Here is a 24,378-nt window from a genome sequence, read left to right as displayed (position 1 = left end):
GAAAGTGGTAACATACTCATATGTACGTATGTATATATGTATGTGTGCATTCACACTTACCCAGCAGAAAAAAATAATCAATTGATAAAAAAAGCAACTCACTTTTGGTGTTAAACATATACCTTGTGATTAGCTACAAAAAGCTAACTTGAGTAAGATTGTTTTCTTTAAACAAGTTTCAATTTAAATATCCTCATACAAATTTTACTTTGGATACGCTTTCTTTCTATACTTTAAATACTTTTTTGAGTTGCGGATAGATAAACGAAAGTTCGAAATTTTATATTATCATTTTGAATTTATGTCTGACGAAGTTCGAAGATGGGACCACCTACAGCAGAATATGTAAACAAATATGGAATGTAATAAAGTAAACTAAATAAATAACAATTTAAAAAAAAATATTTGGTTTTTCGTATTGATATTTTATATAAAAAAAAAAGTTTGTTAGAAGTTAGTTGAACTTTAATGCAGAGGTAGTCACCCTTGATTATTTCGCGGCCGTCGCCATAGAAATATAGTGACCTTTAATTAGTTCCTAATCAGCTTCAAGTTCGCTTATAGCTAACTAAGTAGATACATTTTCCGTGGGCAGATACATTTCCCGCAGGGTATTTGCAGTCACTTATGCTGAAGCATACACACGAAACAAGCAAAATTTATGTTTGTATGAATGAATGTAGGTTTGCCCATGTGTGCAACGCAAGTGTATGCAAATTCAACGCACACACACACACACAAATACACAATCGAGGCTCATATAGGGAATATGTATTTAGATGCTATTGCAAGACGAGTTTTTTTTCGCAAACGTATAATTTATGAAGTAAAAATATCATTACTGTGAAAGCTGGTCAGCGCTCTCAAACACAACCAGGCTCGCGCTTGCCTTGCTGATAGCGAAGCTGCCGCTAGCTCTGCTTGGCAGCTGCAAATTGTCAACACTTAACCAAACCACCATCAGTGCAGCTAAGGCATTGTATTTACTTAGCGATCAGCTGAGCAAAGCTCCACACGCAACAGCCACAACAAAGAAGCAACCTTTCCTAACTTATGGAATTTCGTTCTTTTCTCTCCTTTTGCTTTTGTATTAAAATTTATTTTTGTTTCCATTTGTTGGTGTTGTTGTCACCAGAGCACCGTTATACGCGTTTCGAGTGGTGCAGAGCATACGCTTCGTCAGCCACTTTCTTCCGAAGCCCAACGATATTGCTTACGCATGCGTAGCGTCCGCGCTATCGTCTATGCCAAGCTCTCATCAGCAGCACTGTTTTGCTCGTTTTACTTCAGCTACTTTCTCATTTTTCAGCTGTCTACTCTTTCCCAGTAACCTCAAGTTACATAAAAAATTACTTGCTGCTGTCCAAGAGGCTGGCAGCGGCAAAGCAACGCGCTAGCCCCACGCGAGCACGTTCCATACCAGCAGCTTTCCTTCACTCGTTTCTCGTTTTCTGCTGCTGTTTCTTCAGCATTGCCGCCGCTACTTCTGCTAACTCTCCATGCTGTTTCTTTCACTGCTTTGCTGTGTCGTTTGTGTACATCTGTTTGAGTTTGGCCATGGCCATGGCCGTGTCCGTGTTCGTGCAAAAGAACTTGTTACTGTCCAACGGCAACTGCTAGCGTCTACGTCGACGCTTACGCTAGCGCTCAGTGCGTAGTTGGCAGTTTAAACTTTCTGGCCGTCGCCTCGCAGCGTTTCCGTCAACAACTCCGATCTGCACCATGCGATCGCTACGTTCCACACACTGACGCTATGGCCGCTGGCGTCGTTTATGACATTGCCGCTGCCGCTAGTTGGCATTTAGAGCTGGACACTTCTTCGATTCAACTTCAGTTGCTGTTTTACATTCGATTTTGACTGTCGCTTTGCTTTCGCAGTGCTGTTTTTCAAATCCGTTATCACTGCAAGACTCTGCGCGCTTATGAAAGTTGCTTACCGCAATTGGACAGTCAGTTATTTAGTTGGTCGTGCGACTTTTACCCGAACTGTTGGTTGGCATTTTGTGTACGGTTAGAAAGTGGTTTCATTTTTTCTTTTGTGTAATTCTATTTAAAAAAAAAAAAAAAAAAATACTTTTACTTTATGAGTTTTGAATTCAAGTGAAAATACAACGTGTAAATTGCTTTTAATAGCTTTTAATATTTAAATGTGGACTTTAATTACAAACAGTTCAAGGATACGACATTGAACCTTAAACTACAAACTTCATTAATATTGAAACGATATTTTATGAAGTGAGTTTTATTTATTCTTTTTGTTGCATGGTAATAAAATAAAAAAAGTAAAATTAAATTAAATTAAGTAAAAAAGGATCCAATGAAATGAAACGAATTAAAATTAAAAAAATAAAATAAAATAAAATAAAATAAAATAAAATAAAATAAAATAAAATAAAATAAAATAAAATAAAATAAAATAAAATAAAATAAATGAAAATAAAATAAAACAAAATAGAATTAAATGAAATAAATATGCATTTAAAAAATTAAAAGAAATGAAATAAAATAAAATAAAATAAAGTAAAATTTAATCAAATCCAATTAAATTAAATTAAATTAAATTAAAATAAACCAAATTAATTTGAAATAAATTTAATTAAATTGAGGAAAATGTAATTAAATTTAAAACAAATAAAACTAAATTAACCAAAATAAAATACTTATAAATTGAAATAAACTAAATTAAAGAATGGTTGTGAAAAACTAAACATACTCGAATTAAATTTATTTTCAAAGAAATTTTTGGTTGGGTTCGCGACTTAAGCCTTTCGTTGGAAAATATGCTCCCAAGTTAAATACCGCATTGCTGGTTTTCTTTTTAGTTCGACCTAGAAACGCTGCTGAAAAGCTAAAGATTCCAGAAAAAAATTTTAAATTCAAAGATCAAAAATTTTGGGTTAGGTAAATTTTTTTTTTATGTTTTTTTTTACTATTTAATTTACTTAGGTTGTGTTAATTTCGAAATAGAAAGAGACAGCCATGTAATAGGAAAATATTTAAATTAAATGTTTAATTTTTCAGTATAGCCTTCTTTAGCTTAATGTATTCCAGCATTTCTCAAATGTTTCCCAAAATACTAGGCCTACTGAAAGTCTTCAAAATTACGTATCTTTGCAGTGATGAGCTCTTCATTAAACCCATCTAACGATATTGACAAAGAAGCCCACATTGGCACACTTTAGTGCACGTTCACCTGCAGAAGTCCACTGCTTTGAATGTTCTTTTGATTTTCCGGGTGTTCCTTCATTCCATGAACAATTCCCGGTGTCAACCTGTTTCGGACTGACTGAACGTTCTTGAAACCTGTTCCATAACGTCGAAATCGATGGTGAAAACTCTCTATGGTATTTGTCAAACTGTTCCTCGGTTTTGCTTTTTTTTATGTAAATGCAGCAAAGGTTCTGGGTATACTGACCATGAATTCTGTATAGTTAGTTAAAATATAATAACTTCTAAAAAAGTTGAATAGCATCGAGGTGTATCATCTTAAGAATAATAAATGGATCAGTAATACCTAAAATCATTTAAAAGTTCGCATCTTAAGTCTTTTGTTCAAAGCATTATTTCGTCAGCTTAGGGCCAATTTCAGTGAATTTTTGTACTGAAAATCTGTAGTTAGCTGCCGATTCTGAGTGAACTACGCTATGTGAAATTGGCTCTTACAGTGAAAAGTTCATTTTTTTATAAAAACTCATATATTGATAAAGGAAGTAAGAGATATTAAAACGATGCATTTTTCCAATAGTATTACGGTACTTGTTCTATTTCTTCTCGTTTGTATGCAATTAAGGACAACTTTTATAATTCGTTAGGGCTAGATAATGCGAAATCTCGTAATTAACATCGAAAGCTTTGAAAAATATTAGAATAAATGGCTATAAGCAGTTTAAACAGATCAATACAAGATTCGTAAGAATTTGGTTTCTGATCAAGAAAGTTGGCTTTTTGAAAAATATAGAAAAAATGGTCTTCCGCTAAAGTATGTTGTTGCACTTTTTGCTATTGGGCGCATAATCTGGTTAATCTTTGCAACATTTTGCTACTTTAAGTTAATATAAGTAGAACTGAAATTGTGTGATGAAATTTCAAGGTTTAACTTCCAGGATATTTTTAAAGCTTGAAATTGTTATAGAATTAAACATTACATTACTTAAACTTGAAGCCGCAAAACATGGCAACTCCGATATGCTACTTACATTCAATGTGGCTGTGAAAATGCGGAATAGAACACCGCAGAATCACTGAAATAAAACTTTTTAATAACACATAAATAATAAAAGAACTAACGGAAATCGCAGTAATCACTACGCACTGCCACTAAGTAGTAAGAAAACAACAACAACAATTAAATACGAAACTTCAAACCGAACAGCATTAGCAACAAAGTAACAAAGAAAGTCAGCCAGCGAGACAAACGAACATAGAAACTTTTCTAACTGGCTAAGTGAGTGTGGCAAATGAAATTAAAGGCAAGCACAACAACAACTAAAACAGCAGTGAACACTTGTAGTAAGAAACATACTATAATTATAAGCAAGCAATAACTTTCCGCAGAACCATATAAAGTAAACGGGGTAGTGGAAAAGCTCAGCTTACTAAACGTGAATGCAAAATAAATAAAAAAATAAAGAATACAAAAAAGGGAAATAACAAATACAAACAAAGCATGGAACTTAAAAAAAAAAATAAAACAAAAAAGTGAAAAGTATGCAAGCAACAGCAGCGAGCAGAAAAGTTTAAGAAACTCATTTAATTATGATAAAAAATAATATTTATGTATTACCGAGATGCGGGTAAATGCAGACAGGCAGTCGTACACTTATTTATGCACGTGAAAGCATAAGCCTTGCCATAAATTAAATATATTCGTTTGTGCGCATGCGTGTGTTCCAAATTAGAAATTTAATTTAAAGAACAGAAGTGTGTGTGTGCGTGCGTTGTGAAAATAAATTTAATTAAATTTATTGCTTACACAAACATAAAAATGCTCGTAAATTAGTTAAAAACAAAAAGAAACATTTTTCAATGAAAAATTACAAAGAATGTATTTTAAAAGCACAATGACTTGAAATAATGATAGGAAGTGTGAACTGTTGCCACTTAAAATTTATTAGAAAGACAAATGAAGAAATGGGAAGAGAAAAAAGTATTTTGAAAAAAAAAAAACGGGGGGTTTGTGACCCTTTCACCTTTTTAGTCATAAAACTCTGTCTGCCAATAAAAAAATTGTTCTTAAGAAATAACTTCTCCCAGATATAGCAATCTTCTACGATTTTACATGTACCTATATCCGAAACAGTATATTTTTCTGTACACATCACACAAAGAAAATTTTATTTTTGTATTTGGCCAAGAATAGAGTCTAATTGCGTAATCTTGTATGGTTTTTCACATAAATGCTTCCAAAGCACAGCTGTGGCACCGGTAATTTGTTCCAAATATGGTTGCAATATGGCTAACTGTTGTAAGCAAATTTAGTGAACCCTTTGTTTTTGGCCTCACGTTCCAAATGTGTACCCGAAGTCACCTTTGAAAAGAAATACGCAGACAGATTTCTCTACTGAAGAATCCAAGACACAAAACGCTGCAGGAGCTGGCTGGCATCTTCAAATGCTCTTCTGCTTCAGGTCCAATGAAAATATTTTTGTCATCAGCGATAGCCAAGTTGCTCTGAACTTGTAAAGAGTATAAGTCGAGCATAAATTATGTTACAAAATAGGATAGGCTTGAGCTCATTGAGGAAGCTGTGATATTCTAGACAACGAACTAGCTCATAAATCGGCAAATCGCTAGTCTTCTGAGGCTTCCATTTCGGTCGGAGCCAAGGCTTTTGGGAGAAAAATTTTCCTAAAAAGGCTAGACAGAACATTTGTTAAATTCCACCTCAAACTGAAGAGAAAGCAGACACGAGCCTTGATAGAACATGGGATGGAGCGTGTGATAGTCAATTTTACTACCACAAAAATCAATTTACTTGCGAAACTTCGTCGATATTTTTTCTTTCTGACGTCAGGATTCTTTTGAAAGGGCTCAGAAGTTTCAAGGATATGATTAATTCAAAAAAAAAAAATATTTAAAATTTCAGTGCAATGTAAAGAAATAAAATTTGTACCAAAAGAAAGAAAAATGTTGTTGAATTTATCAACAAAAATTGTTGCTAAACAAAATGAAATTATCTTAAAAGATGTATCCTTGCCAATGATTACTGGGTTAAAGGAAAGAAATAATTTAGATTCTAGTCAGATGTTTCCAAAAAAATTATTTTTATTTGCTAAAGGGGTTTATGCCTAATAATATCACACAGGATATAAAATATAATCAAAAATTTAAAAATAATATTTCCTTTGATAAAAGCTAAAACAAAAAAAAAACAAATAAACTTCTATTTAAAAAAATTTTTCTTGCAATGGAAATACCAACTCGAAACTAATCCACAAAATATATTAGACTAAACACAAAGTGAAAGATCAGAAAGCACCTCACCAATGAACTCATCTTTCTACCAAACCAACTGAGCAACATATTCGCATTTTTCAATCGATTTTTTATCTACATACCAACCAACAACTGTTGCGTACCGTCTTCTCCATAACATGCGCACCCACCCACCTACCCTAAAAAATTCTCATCTCACCAGTGTAGTGGTCTAGTTCTTGCAACAAAGCGCCTCTCGCAGCCAATCATCGAAGAAATGACTTTGAGCTGCTTTACGTGCATCGCTTCACACAAAAGTTTCGCTGCATAATAATTGCCAGCGACCAGCAGCAGCGACAACAAAAGAAAAAATCAACAAAACCAGCAAGCATTTAACGCGGCCAACCAGCCAGTCGGTGGCAAGGAGCTTTAAACGAACTAACTGCATTGGAGGCCACAGCATTTTGCGCCTCACTTGCAGTCGCTCGAACTACCAGCCACTATCAAAAGATAGCCCGGAGCAAAATTGAAAACACAAAAAAAAAATAGTTGGCAGCAAAAACGTTAAGCAAACTGGCGCGCATGCGTTGTAAATTGTATATTTAAATTGCCAGCCAACACAAATGCACCACAAAAGCGCTTGCAACGCAGTTTTTATATCGGCGCATTGAAACCGCCGCAGACTGCGTGCGCAGCTACAGCATCAGCTGCATTTGCCACTAGGCAAAGAGCTATAAAAGCAGCGGCAATAACCACAACAACAACAACCAGCACCACAAGTGGCAGCTAAGCACAGCACGCAATTAGCCGCACCGCTTTTGTGGCACAAGTGGAGTTGCGTCGTCAGCATTTGATCGCGCGCATCTTCGAGCACTACCACCAACCAGCACCACCGCCACCGAACAACGTTGCTGCAGCCTTATCTTCCTCTTGACCTGCATGGTAAGTGTTCAAAGACTGTAAAATTTTTGCATGGCATTTACTAACATCATTGCCGCTTTTTTTTTCTTTTTTTGCCTTCTTGTGTTTTGTATTTGCATTCTTATTTTGCCTTGACTTTGGCCTATAGTCAAGCTGCCCATGAAGGTGCAGAGAAAGAAGTAGATAGTCATGGCTAGCAAGTATGCACGCCAAAAATGTGGAAGAAATGCAACGCAGGAAACTGCAAAGTATGGCCATTATAAGTGGCATTTGCATAGCTGCATTTACTGCTGCCGGTTTTCTTGTTATTCAGCTTTTTTTTTTAGTATTTTATTTTTTGTGTTGCAACCAAACACGTTTCGTTGGTAGGTCGACTGGGCTTTGTTGCAGCAGTTCGACCGCGATTTGGTAAAGTGGCAAATTCATGGTTGTTAAGTTAGCGTGTAACACTCTGGTGGCAAGTACTTGCATGTCTTCATTTTACTATGGCATTTGGTTGTGTATGAAATTTTGTGCTCATTTATTTATAAAATTTTATTTTGAATTCATGAAAACATCTCACTGCATTTAATGGAAATATGATTTAGTGGGAATTTTAAAAAAATAACTAACAATTTTCTTTGTATTTGAATAAACTTTTTCAACGAAAAATATGGACATGTAAGGAACTAAAATCATTTAAGAAACGAAGTGCTGTTTCCAGCTCTCAAGAAAAACGAAAAATTCTTATAAAATGACGCACAAGAAACGGAAAAGAAATTTTCTTTTACAAAAATTTCTTCAATCAGTTTGCATCTCTCAAGGAAAAAATGCTCGTATACATTCTTCTTCTTCGTATTTCTTCAAGGAAATTTATAGCAAATGCAAGGAGGATTTTCAAACAAGAGAAATAAAGAAAAATATTTCTTGCGATTTTTCTTGAGAACTGGATTCCAAGCTTTTAAGAGAAATATATATACCAAAAAGTAGCTAAAAAAGTAAGTGCGCCTTGGCCACACCGCAGAAGTGAAACTTACTTTACATATCTAGTTTGTCTTTTAACCAATATACATATCGTTATCTTAATATAGAAGGTCCTATCTTATATCGTCGCTGAAATACAAAAATCCGTAGCTAAGTAAAAATCCAAAATGCCCTTTTCGATCGAAAATGATGCGTTTCATCGAATTATAAGTCCCCACATCATTTTAAGAAATACAAAATTTTAGTCAGTTAAGTTGTTTTTGCATTTCAGCGACTATATGAGTTAGGGCCTTTCTGTATTAAGGTAACGATATTTACATACATACATCTGCTTTTGCTTAAGGTAATATTTTTGTCTTTTTTCTATCTAGATCCCTACCTATACCCTATTCGTTCTAATTATATTTATGTTATCCTGTTTTCTTTTATCTTTATTTTTATAGTAACATCCATCAATATATCGTTAATAATATCAATAACAAAATCGATAACAATATCGATAACAAAATCGATGAAAATATTGATAACAAAATCGATAAAAATATGGAAAGAAATATCGATAACAAAATCGATAACAATATCGATAGCAAAATTGATAACAATATCGATAGCAAAATCGACAGCAATACCGGTAACGGTCGATTAAGATATCGATAACAAAATCAATAGAAATATCGATACAAAAATCGATAAAAATATCAATAAAAAAATCCATAACAAAATCGATAAAAAATCGATTATTATATCGACAAGTTCCGAAAATATTGATAGTAAAATAGGTAACAATATTGATAAGAAAAACGATAAAAAATATCGATAACAAAATTGATAAAAACTTCGATAACAAAAGCGATAAAAATATCGATAAAAACCCGATAAAATCTCTAAAATCCCGAAATAATTCCCAAATTTAGTCTCTGTTTCTCTATCTATATCCTTTTCTCTGCAATTACCTTTATTTTAATCTTTCTTCCTCTATTTTCATCTTTACTTGTATCGATATCCTCATCCTCATCTTTTTCTTTATACATATTTATCTTTGTTTTTACTTTAAATTTTTTTCTCATTTTCTTCATCTACATCTTATATAAGTAAAGCGTTTAAATTTACCTTGATCTTCATTTTGCCTGTATCTTTTGTTTTTATTTTTACCTTTATCCTTTTCTTTATCTATGTACATACGTACGATTTTTTATATGTATAAGTTTAAATTTATATCGAAGCTTCTACTGCCATATAGTGTTAAACAATAAGTTGCTAGAATTAAATTTTAACCACTCCAAATTCAACCAGCCAATGACTGATTCTTCCTTTTATTTTTTTTTCCGGCCAGTCCTGCAGAAGCAACTTCGTACAAAACTTATGCAAATTCAATCCACTTTTTATTCAGAATTTTTAGAAAAATGTCGGGTATGCAGTTTTGTAGCTCATTACATTTTAGTTAGGTTGATTTTTAATAGTTTTTTTCGGCTGACAGTGCTGTGCATTTTCTTCCATATAAAGTATGCTCGAAGTATGCAGCAAAAAAAACTTAAATTATCAAAAATCAACGCTATTTAACCTAATAAAATTTAATGGGCTACAAAACTGCATACCCAAGATGTTTCTAAAAACTTTAAATTTTTGGGTGCAATGGTTAAAGTTTATTTTCATAATTTTTGTACAAAGCTTGAAATATGGATTTATATGGCGCTGGTTAGGTAAAGCGTTAAACTTTTACTAAAAAATATAAACATTAAATAAACAAAAGAAAAATGGCCCAAACGAGTCAAAATTTCATTTGACTTAATCAGCTGACCACAGGTGTATGTATATGCAAATCAAATAGGCAATGTACAATTACCCACAAACCCACTGAAAATATAACACAGCGCTTTGTGTGCTTTCCTAAGTATCACTATTTCTATACTGATTTACAAAGTTTTGTAATTTGCAATCACTTTCGCTCTCACTATACCATTTTTCTACTTTCATCGTTTACTCTATATAAAATTGGTTACTTTTTCCACTGCCTGAATAAACAAATTAATATCACTTTTAATTGTCATTTGTGGTCAGACTTTCCGTCCAACTGCAATTTGTCGTTTCCATTTTTTTTAATGGCAACATTAACTTTTTGTATAGTTTTTGCATTTACAAATAATTGTTTACATACTACAAATGTATTGTTGTTATAGTTGTAACGTTTTGTTAAAGTTTTCACTTTTCAACAACGTAAACATGCACACACACACCCCCCGATGAACCACATAATCAAAACTAGTCGCATAAATAGAAGAAAGTGGAGTGGAGGTAGGGAAAAAAAATCGTTGCTAAACAAAAAAGAAAAAATTTATGAATAAATGGAAAAGTGCAGGTCATAATTGTCGCTATGGTAAATCGGCATGCATGTGAACGTAAATTAAAAATGTATTATACTTTTATGTTTATACATATGTTTGCTCATATGTATGTACATATATTTGCAAGCGCTACAACGCCGGTCACTCATTCATGATAATTTAACTTTCGCTTTTAGTGCTTTGCGTTGTTCTGGCTTATTGACATTTTATTGCAGATCAACGGAGAAAAGCTTGCTATACCAACGAAAATTATGCGAGCCAAGTTATGGCGCTATTAACAATAGTGTGAGTGACAAAGACTTTAGCAACAAAGAGTTTCATGGACAAACTTCATTGCCACTTTTACTATTACAAGCAATCAAAAATGTTTTATTGTAAAGTTGACAAAACAAATGATTTTCGAATTTTCATTGTCTACTTTTACAATCTTTTAATTACTTCATAGCGTTTAAACAGAATTTATTGTTTTTTTTTTCTAATTTTCCTCTCATTTTTTGTCGAGGCTGAAGAATACTACACATGAGTACCAGGTACTTAGATTAGCCATTAATTCCATTTCATTTTATTCATTTTGTTGGAACTGGTACACAACCTTTTCATAACCACTTCTGGAGTAGTCGAGTAGCCTTTCTAGTTACAAAATTGTTCTGAAATATTTCTGAAATGGTTCTGAAAAAGACGTGAGCTTGTCCCGAAAGGATCTCGAACAAGTCTTTAAACGGTTAACGAATATCCTCTTTTTATTGCCAAAATGATCCTAAACTAGTACGGAAACATTTCGAAATAGTTCTAAACTAGTCCTGAAATTGTCCTAAAAGAGTAGTGAACTATACCGGAATGGTGCTGATGGTGCACGGCAATGTTCCTGAAATAGCTCCGAACTAGTTTCAAATGGTCCTGAAATAGTTTCGAAATTCCCAGAAATAATCTCTATCCCGAAATGGTCTCGAAACGATCCCGAAATGGTCCTGAAGCAGTCCTTAACAGGTCCCGAAGCCGTGAACTTCTCCTGCAATGACTTCGTAGAAGTCTTGAAACTGTCCCAAAAGTGTCCCAAAATAGTCTTGAATTAATTAATTCATTAATCCCAACGGCTTTTGACCCTCCATTCCCGCCCAACCGACACGAGGGGCGCAGTCCGCATGACGTACGGTACCTTTTTTTTAGTTTTTGGGTGCCGAGTAGTGGAAACAGGAGTTTGTTAAGTGTCGAGATCTAAAACTATTCAGCTACAGAATCAAATTCATCAGCTGATTGGATATGCTAAAGATAGTATTTTAATTATTGAGAGTGGAAATAATAGTTTTCTTTATAGTAAAAATCGAGTCCGATACGTCAAACGTGCTGGAATGACAGTTAAAATCTTGACATAAACCACGGAATGATTCGTTTAGTTCAAAATTAGTTTTGCATGGCTTTCGGCAACGGTCCTGAATTTGTCTCAAAATGATCGTGACGGACATTAAAAGTTTCCCATATACTTATTTGTATTTATGTATGTACATAAACTGTGGAAAATATATACCAATTTGGCACTTTTGTTTACAGATAAAGAAAACTGAAAAATTGCATAAATTGGCTAACTCTTCCTAGAATTACTAGGAAAATCTTAAGTCTGAAAGATGGTTAAAATCAGCCCACTGCAACGCCGCCGAGCCATATATAAAGAACATAATATCTACCATATCTGATCCGAAAGCAGTTAGCGTGTCGGTGTGTCTGCTATAACTTTTTTTATACAACTACTTTCGTAGGCTTCAGTACTACAAGTAAACGTAAAATCGGATGACCATAAGGACCAATCCAGTTAAAACAAATCACTCAGTTACCATTGTTGAGTCCTTGAAATACGATTCATACAACACCGACTTCCTTTACCTTTTGGTACTTCTAGCGCCATTTATCCTGAAAAAAAAACCCTAAAACATAAAAAATAAATAAATCGCACCAACAAAAGACGTTTCGTCTACTCCATAAGCGACGAAGCGGAAGCACGAGCTATACGCGATCTGGCAAAAAGATAAGCTGGCGATCGAAATACATAGTTGCCGCGCTTGAGTAAATTCCCAAATTCCCTACTGACCCCTCGTCTATTATACCGGGTTTTCCAACCATTTTAATTCAGGAATTATTTATTGTTTTTTTTTTTTTTGGAACTGAGTATTGAAAGATCATCAGAAAAATTTGGTTTCCTAGAATGCATTTTACAGATATTTTTCTGAAATTTTTTCATTGACATCTTGCCGATATAACTTGCTCGCCGACATTTGCTATATTTCTTCTTATTTTGGTTGTCAAAGTTTCACTTTTCAATACCAATCCCACTTTTATTTCATGTAAAGCAAATATTTCTGCTGCATCACTGAGCGCTGTCACTGTATTCCATAAAAAGTGTGCCGCTAACGACTTTTCGCCTCCAAAGAAATTTGTTTCGATTTTTAGCAACTTTTGTTTTCTCAATTGTTCTTTTATACATAGCTTCGCCTTTAACCAGAAAAATGCTTTTTTAATGTCTTACGCCTTAATTAAGTAAAAATGATGCGTAAAATTTTCGAAACAATGCCACCGAACAAGGCTGGCCCACGCAGCGCTCAACACGCGAGCACCGCAACTGAGTGGGAGAGCAACAGCAGCACCGACAGCACCAGCAGTCAACGTGGCGTATGTGTAACACTTCAATACGGCGATGCAGCGAAGTAGATAAAACCGAATGTTTACCCATGCAAATAGATACTTGTGTGTGTTTGTTTGTTTGTGTGAGTGACCTAAATAGCAGTGTTTTCTTATTTATTTACATATTCTTCCACGAATTGCCAAACCAAGCGGGCGTGCATGGGGGCATATCTTTACTTATTTTTATGTATGTATGTACATATTTGGTAATTGCATAGGAATAGGTATGTACATTAGGGTGCCTCACCAAAAAAACAAGTTACAGTATTTCCACCGGAATTATAAAATTCATTATGTTTGAAAACCCTGTAAGATTAAACTCTTCTATCGCCTCAAGTAATTTTTGGAAAAAATATTTTTAACAACTAAATAATTTTATTTATAAAAAACTAGGTTTTTTGAGGTATTAGAATTCAGATCAGCGCCCGTAAATCTTAATATTTTTCAGAAATATTCTGGCGATATTTTTTTTTTGTATGGAGAACGGTGCACCCTAATGTACGTGCATCGCGGCAAGTGATGTTTGCTAGTTTTTTATATGTAGCCAGTCTCACTCTTCAGCGCACACCCCGAAGCATGCACATTTCCCATATAAATTAGAATCGGCACAAAATTACCTTAACTAATCAATTATTTACATAGCAGCGTTCGATAAGTAAAGAACCGCAAAAGAGAAAGACACGCAAAGAAAACTAGCAAAAACAATCAGTCAGCGTGCGCCGAGCGTGGAGTGTGCCTGGCTGCCCCGACTAGCTGTCACAGAATTTGTGTTAATTTGCAAACATCAATTGTGGCTTGTGCTAATTTCTAGCTTAACTGCTGTCTTTCACTCGACGATGACGACGACACACTCACTCGTACACACATACACTAAAAGTATGTACAAGGCACATAAACACAAATTCTTTGATTTCTATGTCGTGTTCCAGAATGTGACCTAAATGCCAAAATATATGCACACACTATTTACCTACCAATGCTAGCATGCTTATGTAGGTATATGTATGTATGTCATGCGGCATGTAGATTGGAGGAAAATAAATTTGGCATAAATCCTACAAATTCATTTGAGATGAAAGTGCTTGGCTGATTTGACGATCAAGCGTTTAATTCGAAAGACTTAAGCAAAGAACTTGTATTCGGAGCTGTGCTGACATGCATGCATATGTGTGGACATACATACATACATAGTATATCACGGGCATTTTGATTTCATATGAAGTATGTATGTATGCATGTATGTGGAAAGCAACGCCACTTAATTTAAGTATTTTAACCTTAATTTGGTTATTCAGGTAATTACTTTCACCGCTGATTCTCGTACACAAATTGGTGAATGTGGATTTAGTTTCGATTTTTGTTGACCCTTTACGCAAAGATCCCCTATTGAGCAATGCTGAAGTAAGCAATATCTTTTAAAGTTCAACTTTGTGTATACGAGCAGTAAAAATATATCAAAATTTCAATGTCATAAGCGTATGTAAATATTTAGTGTTGACCGCGGCACGTAAATTACACGATTCAACAAAATCGCAAAAACGGGACCAACCTCTTCTTATAAAATTGTATATTGATTCCAAGTCCATTTAAAAATTTTTCCTGGAATTTTTGTTTTTGAAAAAACACTTTTCAGTTGTCATAAAATGGCCAAAATCAAAAATATCAAAAATTAAGAAATTTATTTAGATAGGAGCTAGTTAAAAAATTCACTACACTCCGCTTTAAGGTGGCTACTTCTCGTTCTTTGAAAATTTTAGTTTTTTACTTTACCAATTGAAAGGATTTTTGATTATTAAAAACTTTCATAATCGTCTAACAAGTAATTATTTTGTAAATTTTTGTTGACATTCCTTATCAATAAATAATGTTTTTTAAAATGCCCAAATTAACCTTTTCAGAGCCACAAAACACACACAAGCACATTGAAAACCTTTTGACAAATAAATTTATTTTCATTTGAAAACATAATCGTAACGAGATGAAAAATATTTTTTTCTTCGCGTTTTCACAAGACAAGAACTGAACCCCAGTTCAAAAAAGAATAACATATTATTTTTATCCAAAGAAACAATTTTTTATGAATTTTTTATTTCAAAATCTTTAAACACTATTACCTTTATTTCGCTGCCCTCGTTCTTTATGGGCTGTTTACAGCTTTAAAAAAAATCACAAGAAATATTTTTCATTATTTCTCTTGGTTGAAAAACGTACTTTGTTTCTGCTGTAAATTTTCTTGAAGAAGTAAGCATTTTTTTCTTGCATTTCTTTCATTTTTCATTTGTCATTTTATACGAATTTTTTTCAGTGGAGAGAGTAAAAATGTTCATGTAACGGAATTAATAAAAAAAATGTTTTTACAGTTAAGTTGACAAAAAACCACAATTCCAAATACCCAGTATTTCAAGCTCTCAAGAGCACTTTGTCTATCCGTCTCTGCAAGTTTTCCGGTCATTCAATATTCCACCAGAATTTTATCGGCCTAGTGTAATCTAGTATGGAGTAGCGGTTTCACTATGCAAACAATTCGTTATTAATAATGGCCTTGCTGAAATAATTTCATAAATCAAAATTTAAAAAATGCGTGAAAATTGGACAGAACAAAAAACAAATAATTAAAAAAATGCAACAACTAAAAATAAAATTTTGACCAGAAGTTAAAGCTGTCACCGAATCCTAATGTATCTTCTTATTTTGTTCAAAAATGGGTGGTTTTCTTCGAATAAAGGGGAAAGAAGTAATATTTCAAGAAATAATTCTCACCTTATGAGACATTGTTTACAGATATTTTTACGAATATTCGCATTTTAAAAAGGCTTTTATGAATACTTGACAGTGATTCTATTGAGTTGTGTGCCTAGTTTGCTGACATCTCATAGCCATAACTTATTATCTCGCAAGCTGCATCATTTCTCTCAATTTTTCAATGTCTGGGTGGTGTTGAGATTGATTTTAAATTACCTAAACTGAAAAACTGACTGAAGTGCAGCTTCTCTTAGTAGCGACCGGAGTTTTTCAATTGGTAAAAATATACTCGGATATTTTCTACTGTCTAATGGGGGGTACGCGATGTCAGAGAAACCTTCTTCTCTTAATTTTGGATGCTGCTTGAACCAGGAATCGAACTTCAACAACTCGTACACACCTCTTATCATACGGCTAAGGCGGTCGCAATACGGAGCTACAGGCTTATTTCTGCAATAAACTTTTAATAAACTACAAAAACTATGGCAGCTGCCATGGCAATTACTTTCAGTAAAAAGTAAATTAAACCAATATGTTTCAAACATTTTCAGGGCCTCTCACAGAACTCATAATTTACGCAGTTAATTGTAGGGATTGGTACACTTTCAACTTGATTTTGTATAAATTAACAAGCCGTATATATTTTCAATTTAGTCAGCGTTATTAGTACATTTGGGTTTTTTTCTAGAAATAGTAAGCCCAAATTTTCAAAACTCTAATCTCTGTGAGAGTTAATCACAGAAAATATCAGAGAAGTGACTAACCCCAGATCTAGATGCGGCATCTAAAAGCATAAACAGGCGGCAGCGTTGATCCGGATCAACTCGGGAATTAACTGCAGTTTATCCGAATTAAGTCCGAATTAATCAGGATCAACGCTGCCGTCTGTTTATGCTTTAAGACACCATTGGAAACCCATTTTGCAATTTATCAAACCAGCGAACTGAGAAAAAAAGAAAATGGTAGACATAAAATGGGGATTGCAAAACAGAAAATTTCTGGTGCCATTTTTCTGGATCCCCAAAAATACATGCTAAACATGTTCAGAGAAATTTGTGTACATATGCTTGTACATATAGAGGTACATATGCACATACCTACATAGTGCCCCGTCAAGTTGATGGCGATGATAAAAAAAAGAACAAAACGCGCGCAATGGCGTTGATATTTGAGGAAGAGAAGATAATAAGAAATGTGCACAGCAACAAACCGTAAGATGGCCAGCTGAACGGATAGCTGGAATGACTGACCAACTAACAGCAGAAACCATAGCCATAAGGTAAGGAAACCGAGACCAGCAGCAGCCGCGACTCATTTCCGTTGCAATAGTTCTACAAATCAGCAGAAACAGCAACGACACAATGGCGGGCATCAACAACAAGCGATGGCTCTTTGAGAGACATTTCTTGTGTAGACGTTTTTTTTTTTTTTTTTTGAGGTGAAAGAAGCGTGAATGCAATAATAGCAACAACAGTTGAAGCGGTAGCAACAGTCAAAGCGAAAGCAACAACTATGCTATTGTACTGTTAACAACATCGGTTGACAATGTCAATGACCGTATTACGCAAGTGGCTTTAACAAAGGCATGAACACACACAAACACACATACACACATATACGACAGTGACAAAAACACGTGCAACGTAATAATTGGGATGCTGCTGTGACATTCTCGTTTGCGGCAAGAGAAATTCTATACAGAATAAAAGTTTGTAATTTGCTCTTTGCCTTTATCCACATAGAATGTTTATTGTTTTCAACTGATGTGGTGCTACTTCAAGAGACACAACCGCAGCTATAGCCGCAACATCTCGAATTCGGTTGCATGTATGTCCATGTCTATGTATGTATATAAATACAACAAAATAATTGCGGTCGCCTTGCTTGTGAACAAAGAGACCATCTGAATATTTATAAATGGCTGATTTATGTCGCAGCTGCATAGTTGTAAAAGCACAACAGCAAAATGAAATGCCAGGACAAATACAAAGCATTCTAACGTCGAGCGGCTGGCAAATCATCAATGAAAGCTATCTGCCGTAGTTGTTGAAAAATAGCCGTAGAACTGTAAAAAAACTGTAAAAAGCTATTATCAATGTAATCATTTCTAATATGGTCGCAGCGTAAACAAAAAAATATATAAGCACTCCAAATAAAGTCACACATTTGTATTAGGGTGTTCCTTAAAATATCAAAATTATGGGGATATCCATGCAAATTTTCAAGTTTTAGGCGAATTCTAAGGGCCGCACCCAGGTCATGTTTCAAAACTGGCATTTAGCGTTCTCAATTTACCGAAGAAGCCTTAATTTTTCACTCAATTTGAATAACATTTTTTTTTTAGATGAATTCTTATAAAATTCAAAAGAGACCAGTCGAATCCGATTTTTGAATTTTCTTTTACTTTTATTAAATTTTTTAGTGCACATTGCAGAATAAGTATCAATTTTGAAGAAAATCGATTCTCCTGTTCGAGTTAGTAAATGTTACATAATAAAAACTAGTTGAAAACATTTGTAGGGCTGCCGCGGAACGAAAACAAGTTTCTCAAGAAAAACTTTAAATGTAAAAAAAATTTCACCAAAATTAAAAAAAAAAATGTTTGAGTTTCTAGAAAAATGTTTGGTATGCAGTTTTACAGGCAACTAAATTTTAGTTAAAATAAAGGGCAGTTTGCAAGTGGCTAAGGGATCGCATTTGCATGGTAAATGTGAAAATCAAAGCGAAATCCTAGCCACTTGCAACTTGCACTTTATTATACTAAACTTTAATGATCAATAAAACTGCATAGCCAACATTTTTATAAAAACCAAAAAAAAAAATAATAATAATTTTGGGTAAAATTTTGTATGCCATTTCAATTTTTTATTTTTTCGATGTGCGAGAACCTTACAATTGTTTTTTTTTTTATTATTGAACATTTATTAACTGGAACAGGAGAATCGATTTTCTCCAAAATTTCTACTTTAAAAAATTTAATGCCAACAAACAAAAGTTCAAAAATCGGGTTCAACTGGTCTCTTGCAAATTTTATTAGCTTCCATTTAAAAGAGAAATTAACCAAATTGAGTGAAAAATAAAAGTTTCAGTGAATTGTGGACACAAAATGCCTATTTTGAACCACTGTGCAGGGTTGGAAAATTTTTTTTTTTTTTTTAATCGCGAAAGTCCTATAAAGTTTAGATTTTGGCCCGCTGTAACTCAGAGAGTTTATAGCGATTTACGAATATATTTCAATATGCTGAGTTTTGTCGAATTTTTGGGATTTTTTTTTTTTTACTTTTAATTTTCTAAACCTCGAACAACGTACATCTATATCTCTCACGATATACGCTTGTACATATATCTGTATTCTTAAAGAAGGAAATTATTTTGTGCCCAAAGCTGTTAACGCCCTAATGTTCGGAAAATTATAATAAAATAATGCAAGCCAAAGAGTGTAACAGAGCTAATGTAACTGATACCGTTGCCATATTGCTCTTTGTTATGCCAGCGCACAAAAGAGAATACCGTATCTGTCTACCTTTGTACTTTCTTTTCTTTTACACATCTTTCGTCATTCTTTCGCCGTTTTTGTTCTTCGTTTAAGAATCTTATTTGTTATGCTTATGACGTACAAGTAATCATTGTTACAGATTTTATTTCTTGCTAGTATATTAGAAGGTGTTGTGGTACGCATTTATCTTTTCTTGTTTGAAACCAGGCTCTCATCACGCATTGAAATCTGGAGCAGTTTGGTTTTTTACCTTTTGTGAGAAAATCATTCGAATTTTAAGGTTAACCATATATGTATGTATGTATGCATACTTTTATAGATCCATAAAAAAATAAATGTATGTAATAAAAATTGCATAAAATGATATTATCCATAGCCATTCAACTGGTTAAATCTAATCTAACAATACATACAATTTTTGTTGCGTACCAAAAAAGGAGGACCAATCCAAATAAAGGTATTATTAATATCAAGGCACTAAAATGACCACAACATATCAAGATTTTTATTTTTAGATAACTAAACAATCGCTTTTTTGATTATTATTTTTTTAAGATAAATAATAATCTTTAAATTTAGTTTTTTTTTTTTGTCGGTCAAAAAATAATCGTTTATTTTGGGTTTATATTTTTCGATCATTTTTAATCGTTATAAGAAAGGCTGCAGTTTTATGATCGTTTTAATTTCATTATGATCTAAAAAATTATATCTATTCATAGATATCGGTTATGGGATGATAAAAAAATTTTAATTCGAACTTAGCTCTAAGTTACCTAAAAGTCGTAGCGTCGTTAGCGTATTAAAATTAGAAGTGTTTCTATCAAAGTTCCGCATAGTTTTTATATTGTCAGCTGAAGTTTTCTCTAAGATTTTTTTATAGAACTCAATTTACACTACAATCCCTTACAAAGTCTTTTATTAATGAGCAAATTTTCCGCCCCTTACAAAGTACAGGCCACGATACATGAGGAATGAGCCCATCCTAGATTTTTATTTTATTTTTGCTATAAAAGGTAACAAATCCTATAGGCTGGGCCAGGGGAGGAAAAAGTAATTGCATGTATACATACCTAAGACCCTCGAGTTTTCTTAGAATACCGAAATTCTTCTTCGAATTCATAAGGCAATTTCCATCAAAAATTAGTTAACTTTGTAGCAGAGTTCCAACTTTTTTTCGTATAAGATTCTCGAACAGCGGAATTATATAACTACTAACAACGCAAATTTAGAGGCCACAAAGTTTGCTTAAGCCAACACACATCGAGAGTGAATAAACTAAAAATGCTTTCATAGTACTATTAAATAAAAAAAAAATAATTGTTTAAATATTTGGCGCTAAAAAAGCATAAATAACAAAATATATTCACCAGAGCACAAAAACTTTCTTTTACACAGCCAAATAAGGTGACACATTTTTGCCAAATGCATACAAAACGGAATAGTAGAAGCGCATGACACACTTGCATATGAAATTTGAAAAGCACGAACAACCAATACAAACCGAATAAACTAAAATAAAGTGAATTTAAAAAAAAATAGTCAATGTGAAAGGTGAACGAAGGTCCGTTAACTAGTCTAGGCAGCCGCTGCGGTGCAAGATGTGAAGCGAAGCTGGTGACTCAAGTTGACGTCGATGGCGTGATAAAACACTTCTGATTTCTTAAGTGTGAAATTCCAGATGCGTCAACAATTGAGGTGGTTTTTTTTGGGTATTTATGTTGTATGGACATGCATATTTATGTAACAGCACACACTTGAACAAATGCATACATACATACATAGGTATAGCATACATACCTATATGTACAGATTTGTATTTTTTCCTCAAATCTAGAAAATCTTAAGAAATAAATTGCATTCCAATAAAACATATTAAGCGCTCAGAGGCTCTTCGTATGATATGCGTATTTCTTTTTTATTACACTAAATCCACAATTTCACAACCTTACATAAACGCTTGCAAATTCCTTTTTTATGAGCCAGCAAATTTGCAGAATTCCGCACGCCTGGCAACGCTTCCGTAATTTCAACATTCATTCGCATTATCGTCAATAACTTTCACCTACTCGTATCGCTAAAGCCAAAATAAACACATATTTTCAACACACACAAGTTCGCAAATGCGAGAATGAGGTTTTAAATATTGCTGCGCGTGCGCACGTAACCGGTGCCATTTTTTGAAGAGTTTTGCAAGAATTTTGCTAAACATATTTGTAAACAAAATTTCAAAACCTATACCGATATATTTAAAAGTAATTTCACTTAAGCCAAAATTTGCAGTGGCCCTGATGGGCGTAAAATTAGCGTTTGTAAAGCGAAAGTAATTGCAGAGCAAAATGTATGTATGTATGTGCTATACACACCAGTAAACCTTTAGTAATGAGCAAGTACTTATACGCAGTATATGAATCCACATACATACGAATACCAATATATTTTTAAGATTTATGGTTGGAGTTTTCAGTACCATTACATTTGTCATTACCATTACAGTGGCCCTTTCCATTACCATTACCATTATCATTCCTATTACCAATATCATTACTGGTATCATTTCCATTACCATTACTATTACCATTATCATTACCATTACCATTACCATAACCATTACAATAACCATTACCATTACCAAGACCATTACCATTACCATTACCATTAAAAATACCATTGGAATTATTATTATGGTTTTTTTACCATTACCATTACACTTAATATTAATATTAACATTACCACTACTACTACCATTACCATTACGGTTACCATTACCACGACCATTAACATTACCATTACCATTTCCATTACCATTACTACTACCATTACCATTGCCAGAACCTTTTCCATTACCATTTTCTATTAGCATTACCATTACAATTTTTATGCATCTCTTCTCCAAATTAAGTCTACATAGCATATGGTTCACTGGGTTCACTCACGAAATCTTATCTTCATCTCCGCCAAGTAAACAAATTATGCCACTGCTGATTGCCGCTGTTGCTGTTGCTACTTGCAGCTATTCTTATTGCCAGTCACCGCTGCCAATCACAGCGACATTTGAGGCCAACGCCTGCCTGCCTGCCTGCCTGCCTGCCTGCCAACCGACACCAGCTCTACGCCGACGGGCACGACCTGTGCTAGCAGTCAGCTACAATCAGTGCCAGCTGTAGTCAGTCGATCAGCAATGAAGTGTATCGTTTTGCTTCATTTTTTCTCCATTTCTTTTTAGGCAATATTAGGTCAGAATGAAAGTTTTGCATTTCGCGAGTTATTTCTGTATTTTTGTTTGTGCGTGCAAAATATTTACTTTTATAGTTATTGTTATTGCGTCGCTCGGGCTGGCTTTTATTATTGGCTTGCTATGGCGGCTGCAACTTTATTAACATATTTTTCTCAGATTTAAGAAATTTTTTCACTTTGCTAACCACGCAACTTTCGCTTTTCGCTCAGGAGAAAAAATCTCCATATAAGTTTGTTTGTTCGCTAATGAATTCAGGGTGTGATTAATTCTTGATTTATGATGGACGTTAAAATTTCTCGCTTTCGTTTTCTTTTACTTATTTGGCAGAATTTCGTTTCAGTAAAAGTTTGAATTTCATCCATTAAGTTATCCCGTAAAAGGTATGACAAAAACTCTTTCACTTTTCGTAAAATCGCTTAGAAGGTATACCAACGATCTTTAATTCGCCAATACAAATAAAAGATTGTTTATGTTTAAGGAAGCTATAAACTTTCAACTAATATCAGAGACTGCATATTTGCTAAAGGGCTGGTAAAAATCGTTATTTGAGACCCAAGCATTTTCAAAAGCCACAAAATAGACCTTTCGGACTATATTACACCAAATTATAGAACAATTAACCAAACAATTGCATTTCATACTGCTACACGGGCCTATTCACACTTTTTCTTTGTATTTATATACATACTTAGCTACAATTAATCATTTCATCTCCTCTCATTTTCAGATGGGTACAATACGTCAAATAAAACCGGCTTCATTTCCACCGCCTGCCTTCAAAACAACTTCACAAGCGACTGGAACTTCAGCTGTGCCAACCGCTACGAGAACGTCAAACAGGAATTCAGCTTCAAATGCGTTGAGTAAATGTAGTGCAAATGTTACAAGCAAAGCTACAGATACAACCACAACAACAGCAACATATATTACAAAAACAACAGAAGCACGCACGAAAGATACTTTAAGCAATGCGTTGCAGCAAAAATATACCACCAACCAGCACCTGCATCTCTCCGCCAATAACAGCCACAGCCACAGCAACAGCCACAGCAACAGCCGCAGCATGCCACTATGGCAAGTAATAAAATCTGATGCTGCATCATTGCTGCCTCTTGTGGCGTTTTTGCTGCTGCTCAGCTGCACAGCAACACCAACGTTAGCGACGCCCGTTTTCGTCGACAATCCAAGTTTAGCGCAATGTGAGTAAGAAATCAAACAGTGTGTTGTTATCTTCCTACCAATTTATGTATTCACTAATGTATGTATTAGCGTGGTGCTTAAAAGTATCAACAACTTAATTTTTTTATCTACAAAACTAAGATAACCACGAAAATTTCAAAATTTAAAAAAAAAATGGGGGTCAAGATCAGGGATTGAAANAAGTTTAGCGCAATGTGAGTAAGAAATCAAACAGTGTGTTGTTATCTTCCTACCAATTTATGTATTCACTAATGTATGTATTAGCGTGGTGCTTAAAAGTATCAACAACTTAATTTTTTTATCTACAAAACTAAGATAACCACGAAAATTTCAAAATTTAAAAAAAAAATGGGGGTCAAGATCAGGGATTGAAAAAATTTTATTTTTTTTTT

The 24,378-nt window shown here is 33.9% G+C and overlaps 1 protein-coding gene across 1 annotated transcript; it reads left to right on the top strand.

Moving 5' to 3' along the window:
• Positions 1-6,596: 6,596 nt before the first annotated feature.
• On the top strand, positions 6,597-23,993 carry LOC108379371 (uncharacterized). Its single transcript, XM_017635717.1, has 2 exons — positions 6,597-7,356; positions 23,514-23,993. Exons 1-2 carry the CDS (start codon positions 7,354-7,356, stop codon positions 23,991-23,993), a joined length of 483 nt encoding a protein of 160 aa, XP_017491206.1. The 5' UTR covers positions 6,597-7,353.
• Positions 23,994-24,378: the final 385 nt, after the last annotated feature.

This window comes from Rhagoletis zephyria, unplaced genomic scaffold, assembly GCF_001687245.7.
Source record: "Rhagoletis zephyria isolate East Lansing unplaced genomic scaffold, Rhagoletis_zephyria_1.1 Rzeph_scaffold_00123, whole genome shotgun sequence".
Taxonomy (NCBI): Eukaryota; Metazoa; Arthropoda; class Insecta; order Diptera; family Tephritidae; genus Rhagoletis; species Rhagoletis zephyria.
This window is presented reverse-complemented; position numbering and strand designations above follow the sequence as displayed.